Source organism: Neltuma alba, unplaced genomic scaffold, assembly GCF_004799145.2.
Source record: "Neltuma alba isolate B1F8T4 unplaced genomic scaffold, ASM479914v2 tig00010544_pilon, whole genome shotgun sequence".
NCBI classification, from domain to species: Eukaryota; Viridiplantae; Streptophyta; class Magnoliopsida; order Fabales; family Fabaceae; genus Neltuma; species Neltuma alba.
The window spans coordinates 1-7652 of record NW_021635413.1 but is presented as its reverse complement, the minus strand read 5'-3'; the positions used below and the strand labels follow the sequence as shown (position 1 = coordinate 7652).

General features: G+C 30.9%; 1 protein-coding gene across 1 annotated transcript; it reads right to left on the bottom strand.

Moving 5' to 3' along the window:
• Positions 1-2043: 2043 nt before the first annotated feature.
• On the bottom strand, positions 2044-3267 carry LOC114756931 (F-box/FBD/LRR-repeat protein At4g26340-like). Its single transcript, XM_028945900.1, has 3 exons — positions 2575-3267; positions 2329-2475; positions 2044-2247 (listed from the first exon to the last, which is right to left on the bottom strand). Exons 1-3 carry the CDS (start codon positions 3265-3267, stop codon positions 2044-2046), a joined length of 1044 nt encoding a protein of 347 aa, XP_028801733.1.
• Positions 3268-7652: the final 4385 nt, after the last annotated feature.

Below are 7652 nucleotides of genomic sequence, written 5' to 3'. Positions count from 1 at the left end.
GATATTTTCTTGAAAATGCCCCGGGTTTTTTCCCCCTTAAAATTGATATGAAAGTCAAGTCTTTGATAAGATTAATGCTCTTGTGTTTGAAGAACTTATTGTGTCTGCCGTGACACATGGAACCTTCTATCTTCATATTACTTTTTTGTAGTTGATTTAGTACCTGTTTGGATTTATTTATTAAGTATTTATAAGTATCTTTCATGTAAGTGACAAAACTCCTTTATATACTTATATCGTATTTTGTAAATTATAATTAAAAAACTGGTTATAAGTGTTTAGTAAAACTTTTAGAAAATATTCAGAGTAAAATAAAATGGATATAAGACTCTGACCATATCTAATCGATCCCGCTATAGAGTTGGCGGTAAATGGTCTTGTCCTGATTGTGTGCATTTTGTGATTCATTTGGAAGGAAAGAAATGAAATAGTCTTTCATGCTAAATCCCGAGACCCTCTCTCCGCTGTAGCAAAAGCACAAAAGGGTGCCAAGGAGTTTTTTTACGCAAATTCAATGGACTCACAGCAAGCGCCTGAAAACACGAACGACCAACCAGTTCATTGGAAGCCCCTCCCTCGGAATGGCTGAAAATTAATTGCCACGGGTTTTTTTTGGCCGAGAACAATTCTGCTGCAATTGGTTTAATATGCAGGGACAGTTCAGGCTCTTTCATTTGGGGATTTGGAGAATGTGTCGATGCCAACTCAGCTTCTCCTTCGGAAGTGCTTGCAGTCTAGAAAGCACTTTTGTTTTGCAGAGAATTAGATCTGAGTAAAATTGTAATTGAGACTGAGAATCGTGATCTCTGAGTGCCCGCATTAATCTTCAGTGACAAGATGTGAGTGGAAAGAATGGAGAATTCACAAAAACACTTTGAATTTAGCTGTATCATGATCAGACCTTCTGTTTGGTTTCTCTCCACAGGAAAGCAATTGAGCTGCTGACCATTTAGCAGTTTGTTGGAGCAGGAAGATGTCATCTCCCAAATGAGTGGAAATACCAACATATTCGGGGTGTTTTAAATACCCAAAAATACTTTTAAAAAAATATTTTTTTACAAATCAAAATAAACTTTTTTATATTATTTTTAAAATTATAATTTAATTTTCATTCAAATTCGTTTTTTATCTAATTTACTGTCTTGTGATACGGTTGGCTCTTTGGTTTCCACACGCAACTTATTCGCCCAAGATGGAAGACATGATAGAGAGCACATTGCTTAACTTGCTGAACTAGCCTGTTTTTTTTGTTGGGACTCACAAGTCCTGTTCGTTTTTCTGTTTATTTTGACGCTTCTGTACTTTGACTGTTATGCTAAACTTTGTTCCCATTGCTTATATGCAATGAATTATTCAGGTCAAAAAGACCATCACGAAATAAGTCTGGAAATGAGGGAACCAAAAACAATAAATTCGAAAAATAGTCACATCTGGTACATAATAGAATCATCTGAAACTTTCAGCATGTAGGAATATCTTCCTAGAGAACACATTTTCTTCCTTTCAAATTTCAACTAAGCATTGCTCCAAACGCCTGCTTAATTACATTTTCAAAAAGCTCAAGATAAGCAGTTCCATAAGCCTTTTATACATGTAATAGGGAAAACAGCATGGAGTAATATACCAGCTAAACGTCGAGGTAGTAACTGAAATCCTTTTCTTCAACTAATTTAATATACACCTTCTGATATACTCCTCTGGTCCTATTTATAAGACACTTCCAACATGTTTCACACAGACCAAGGAAAACCTTAAACTGCATTAACTCTCCATTAAAATATAACAACTTTCCAACTTTACCCCTATTTAATATATACTCCTTTAAAAAAAATACTATTTATACTATAATAAATGAAGGACAAATAGTACATTCACACTGAAAAGTTAATGAAATGACTTATAAATAGGACCAAAAAAAACCTTCTCTCTCTGCCCTATAAATAGTACCAGAGGAGTATGCTTTTGGCAGGAACATCAACAAAAAGCCTACAATTCTGGGAACATTTGGGGTATGACGATAATATTCCCAGCAATTCCTGTCTCTTAGACTCTTGGACTTGGATAATCATAAGTCTTAATGATCACAGACCTCAAAACTGTCGCATGCTTCAATATAAATCCGACAAGTTCAAACTCACTTTTCAAGAAGTTAAAGCCCTTGAGAGCGAAAGCTTTCAGGTGTGATGACACGCATGGAGGAACTTCATCAGGACTTGGTTCCATTGACCAATCCAACCCCATAAGATCCTGCTGGCCACACAAGAGTTTTGTAACTTGGAAAACCAAACTGCGGAAAGTAAAAAACAGATTCTATTTGATTTTTCAAACCTCACGAATTATGAAAGTTTCAAGCTTGGGGAAACCTGGGAGACAACTGACTATATTACTCCACCCATTCTGAGTTAATAAATCAATTTCCAGATGGGTCAAACTGCAAAATGTTGGAATATCATGATCATCGGGAGAAAAATCATACTGCATGAGGAAAGACCAGGCCAAATTAATGGGAAAAAATGGATATATAATAATTAAAGAATGACTAAAAAAAACTACTCATAGTGAGTCATTCATTACCTCCTTTAAGCTTAGAAATGTAACATTGGAAAACAGTTCTATTTGGAATAGATTTTCTGGAACCTCTGCAATAACCAAGTGATGAAGCCTTCCAATGTCCAGCTTCGTATCCTCATAATCAGGTAAATCCACATCCAGTAGCAGTAATTCTTGAAGACGAACACATTCAGAAAGAAGCATTTCTAAACTTTCAGCATCCGAGAACTCAACGGACATCATATGCAAGGCCTTAAGGGATGGCAGATTAACAGTAGAAAGTTTACTCAACTTCACCCTAACCAACTTTAAGATCCTAATGGTACTGCATTTGAAAATGGTAGAGGGCAACGGCTTAACTGTATAACCAAATTCACTGTTAAACCATAAATTCAGATGCTCAAGTTTGCTCTTGATCACAGCGTTGACCCAAATGTCAACCTTATGAGGGGGCAGATCATGAAAGTCACACTGGAGAGAGAACATTTTGACAGATTTGAGATAAACTAAGATGAGCGTAGCGTCTATAAATGGAAGAAAGAATTCATAACTACATGAGAGTGCATCGTGAAACTCAAGCTTGGGAATGGAGTACCAAAGAGATCTCCATCTCTTTGACAAGAGGGATGTCGCAACAACATCGTTGGTTTTAAGAGATTTAGAAGACAAAATATGGAGAAGCAACGAGTCCGGCAGGTTGCTAATCCGGTCGCTCATTGTGTTTTCGACTTCTCTTTGGTTTTCGAATGAAGGTTTTGACAGGAAAGGCTCGAAGGTTGAAAAGTATTTGTTAAAGATCTCAACGCCCATTCCCTCCTACGATCCCAGTTACAACAGGTTTAGACTCTTGATGATCTCATCAATAAATGCTTGAGCAGAGAAATATTTTTTGAGTCATGTGCCGATGTGATGTGCCATCTGAACGCAGCACAATTTCAGAAGCAAAAAGACATGATGAAGGGTTTTTTTTTTCTTTTTTCTTTTTAAATCTTAACATAGCCTATTTTAAAATATAAATTTTTTTGCCAACTATTTTAAAATATAAATTCAGTTTGATAATATGCAAAGTATTTAATAATTTTTCTTATTTGCATATTTTGTACAATTTTTTTGCAGCAATTTTGTTAAATCAAACTTATATTCTGAATAAGAGAAATAAATTATAAGGAGTTTATGTACTCTTGCTGACAATAAATAGGTACTCTTTCTGTTTCTTGTCATAAGATCATATTTTTTGAATAGGTTTGTCGTTTTTTTAAGATTATTTTTGAATTTGTCTGAACATTTAATACATTATTACCTATTTTACTCTTATTTTAATGTATTTAATACGTTCTCTTTTTCATTTATCTTACTATTACTTTCACATCTACCCATTTATATATGGGGGTATATTTGAAAAAAATTATATTTACTATACATTAATTACTTTTAACTAATTTTAACTGTTTTCTTAAACTGCGCAATTTAGTTAAAAAGATTTTATAATAAAAGACAGAGTAGGATAGGACTTCATGTGAGCTTCCTACAACTGCATACCCAGTCTTTCTTATTCCTCTGCTTCCACTGTTTTTCTTTCCCTATCAACCTCCCCCTTTTTTCTTAAAAAAGAGAGAATTATAAGAGAAAATTTAGAGAAAATACCCTATTTAGAAATTAATTGACAAATGAGACCTAAAGAATTTGTGTAGGTAAACTTGCAAGTAATCTTTTGTTTTTGTGCAACTGATCTTCCATATGCGTGCAACTGATCTTTAATAGTGTGCAACTGATCTTTCTTGTATGCAACTGATCTTCTTTATGTGCAACTGATATTCCTAGGTCCCATTTGCAAATTAATTTCTCAATGGGGTATTTATCCCCAATTTTCCTGAATTATAATGAGAATAAAAAATAATTAGTAAAAAATCTCAATAACACTCTAAACAGTTTATAATGATATATTTTAAAATAAAAAATAATAACTTTTAAAATGTATTTTATAATTAATTTTTTAAAATCTCATTGTATTTCTTTAAAAAAAGAGCCTTGGCTCTTTGATAAATAATTGAAAAAATATAAGCTTATTTTTATATAATATCCTTATGAATAAATAAAAATAATTAGAAATTATGAAGTCCTAATTCAAGAAGTTGAAGGTTGAAAATGATAAGAAAGGATGTAAACCCAAATTGAAATTTTTGAAATTCAAATGAAATGACAAAAATACCCCTTTATTTTTTTATTTTAAAAACTTCAACTCCTCATTGAAGGCCACCGTCGGCAACCCTCGCTAATGGCAGTGTACCGACTCCACATCCGTCATCAGCATGGTGGTTGTCGGTAGGGTTTTCTTTTCTAGCAGCAAGTTCTTTTTTTTTTTTTTTTTGCCATGGGAAATTATTTTGAGAAAAGTGGTGGGGTGGACTTTGATCCTACTATACCATGGTCATTTGGGCCAACCAAAGAAATAAGTGACTTATACTGCAATATATATATATATATATATAAGTTAACTCTTTTACTCTGACTCCAACTCGTGACAACAATTTATTTGAGAATAATAAGTCTTGATTGAGAAATAACAAGTCTAAACTTGAGATTAATAAGGCATTTTTTACTTATATATAACGTGCAATAACATGTGAATTAATTAAGAATGATGACAATTTATCTGGGAATGACAAGTCTTGATTAAAAATGATCAATCTAAACTTAAGATTAACAAGACGTTTTTTCTTATACATAACATGAAATAACATGTGAATTAATTAAAAATGATAACAAGTTTTGGTTAGAAAGTGACAAATCTAAACTTGAGATTAACAAGACTTTTTTTCCTGATACATAACATGAAATAACAAGTAAATTAATTAAAAATGATAACAATTTATCCGAAAATAACAAGTCTAAACTTAAAATTAACAAGGCATTTTTTCTTGATACATAACATGAAATAACAAGTAAATATTAAAAATGATAACAATTTATCCGAAAATAACAAGTCTAAACTTAAAATTAACAAGGCATTTTTTCTTGATACATAACGTGAAATAACATTTGAATTAATTAAAAATGACAATAATTTATCTAAAAATAACAAGTATTAATTAGAAAATAACAAGTTTAAACTTGATATTAACAAGACATTTTTTTACTGATACATAACGTAAAATAACATGTGAATTAATTAAAAATGATATTGTTAATCTCAAATCTAGACTTGTCATTTCACAATCAAGACTTATCAGTTCTAAATAAGTTATTATCATTTTTAATTAATTCACATACACAATCAAGACTTATCATTTCTAAATAAATTGTTATCATTTTTAATTAATTCACACATTATTTTATGTTATATCAAGAAGAAATATCATATTAATCTCAAGTTTAGACTTGTCATTTCTTATCAAGATTTATTATTCTCAGATAAATTGTTGTCACAAGTTGAAACCAAAATAAAAGAGTTAACTTATATTTTGTTTTGTATTATAATGTTAAAAAATTATTGGTGGCTCAATAGTTATCTATCCTTCTTCTACACGAATATCCAAATGAAGAAGAAGGAACAAAAGACAAGAGTCTAGGAAGAGAAGGTGCAGAAGAAGTACTCAGGATCGGTGAGGAAGCCATGAGAGGAAAAAAGAGATAGGCGATTGCGACACCAAGTGAAAGAGATAATATGAATTGGAAATTTGGGTTTTGTGACTTAATGATTCACTAGAGAATCATTGTATATTTATACTGAAAATACTCAAGTGTACAGAGATATGCAGGCCATAAGTAACTCCAGTAATTACAGCTGTCAAGATTTTGTTATAATAACCACGTGCTAATTACAACTATTTACAGCTAATCACTAACGCTTCTCATATATGATTTAAAATTCAAATTTAAAAAGTTTTGAAAAAATCTAACTTTCTGATAGGAATCGCGCCTTTAACAAAAAAAAATGAAAAATAAAAATTAAAAAAAAATGAGAAAGCAGAGAAAGATAAAAGGTTATGGAAGTTATCTTAACTTCCCACTTAAGGCCTGTTTGGGTGCCCCCAAAATATGGTTTGGGTGACATCTCACCCAAGCAGCATCAATTTTGGAGAAATAATCCGAAACCATGATTTGGGCCAAAATCATGGTTTTGGGGCTCAAAACCATGGTTTCAGGAGAAATGAATCCATTCTGCTTCTGGCTCAAATTGGAGAGTATGATTATACCTGTCAGAGTAGATCTCAATAATAATATGACTTTAACATCCCTTAATTATTTTTTTATAATTATAAATATATATACACATACTAATTATTTATTAATTATATTATCTTATGTACTATTAATTATACTGGTAAAAAAATATATTATTAACAATTTTATTCCTTTAAATTAAAATATATCATAAAATCTATCTTTATATAATTATCATATTAACTTATGCCTTTTTTAGTAAATTGTATATATAAAAAGTGCTTCTGATAACAACTATCCAAACACTTTCACTTCTCAGAATCACTTTTTCACAAAATCTATTCTCCCTAAATCTATTCTCTAGAAGCTATTCTTTAATTCATGGTTTGGTTTCATCCAAACACTTCTTTAATTGCAATTTTATTCAACATGGGAGATGATATCACGATTCTTCACGTGGCCATAAATTTTGAGGCGATTGAGATCATGATAATGAGAAGTGAAAGTTTTCAAAAAGCTAAATAAATAACATATTCCATGGAAAGCCACGGGTAGGGAGATATCGATTAACATGACCCTGACCACAAAGCATAAATATCAAATATGAGTTATAAATATGATAATAAATTAAATATAAATAAAAAATCTTTATAGTTGTTTATTTATTTCTAAAACTAGCCAGATTAACCAATTTTGTTTATGGCCCAAAAAATAATTTGCATATACAGATAATTATAATTCTAACTTCTTGTATCTGTTTTATTCAAAATTAGAAATTTTAATATATAAATGTTAAACTACTAAACACTTCCTAATTACTTATCACTTATATCTATTTTATTTTATTTGTTAAATCAAAATAATTTAAAATAGAATCTAAAATTCCATGCAAATTAATACTAAATAATACCGAGAAATTAAAGCAAAATTGAAAATAT